This window comes from Monopterus albus, unplaced genomic scaffold (assembly GCF_001952655.1).
Source record: "Monopterus albus unplaced genomic scaffold, M_albus_1.0 scaffold7845.1, whole genome shotgun sequence".
Lineage (NCBI taxonomy): Eukaryota > Metazoa > Chordata > Actinopteri > Synbranchiformes > Synbranchidae > Monopterus > Monopterus albus.
Window position 1 is genome coordinate 1 of NW_018135696.1, and position 547 is coordinate 547.

Below are 547 nucleotides of genomic sequence, written 5' to 3' on the forward strand. Positions count from 1 at the left end.
ATCAGCTCCACCTTTACCAGCTGAAACATTGATGTGCTGGACACAGTAATTATGATCCATTAGTATCATATACATTCATTTGAATGACTCCTGTTACTTTCAGTACTTTAAGTATAGTTTTATTTTAGTACGTCTCAGTACTTCTTCCAGCAATTGTTGGGACTCCGGTAAAGTTAAATACATAAAACAAACATCTTAGCCCCCTTGAACATGAGACGGTGTCTGACCCCTGAGAACCGAAGCCTCCCTCGGAGTGGACCCTCTTCACTCTCTGCAGGTAGTCCTGCGGGAACTCGTGAGCAAGCGCCGGGTCTGAAGAAAGATGTTTGGGCACAAATGAGAACAAAAAGCGAAGTGGACTGGGCACAGACAGACAGGCAGGACGCACGCAGCCTCACCGGACAGGAAGAAGGTGTCATGCTGGTCTCTAGCCGGGTGCTGCTGGGGCTGGAACAGGGAGTCGAAGTTCCAGAAAGAGCTCTCTATGAAGTTGTTGGTGGGCATCTCGGTGAAGCTGCAGCAAAGCAGACAGCTCAGTGTGTGTGTG

General features: G+C 48.6%; 1 protein-coding gene across 1 annotated transcript; it reads right to left on the reverse strand.

Moving 5' to 3' along the window:
- Positions 1 to 109: 109 nt before the first annotated feature.
- Positions 110 to 541, reverse strand: LOC109954387 (phenylalanine--tRNA ligase alpha subunit-like). The gene is made up of 2 exons (XM_020589736.1): positions 399 to 541; positions 110 to 312 (listed from the first exon to the last, which is right to left on the reverse strand). The coding sequence occupies exons 1-2, from the start codon at positions 502 to 504 to the stop codon at positions 125 to 127; spliced, it is 294 nt and encodes a 97-aa protein (XP_020445392.1). The 5' UTR covers positions 505 to 541; the 3' UTR covers positions 110 to 124.
- Positions 542 to 547: the final 6 nt, after the last annotated feature.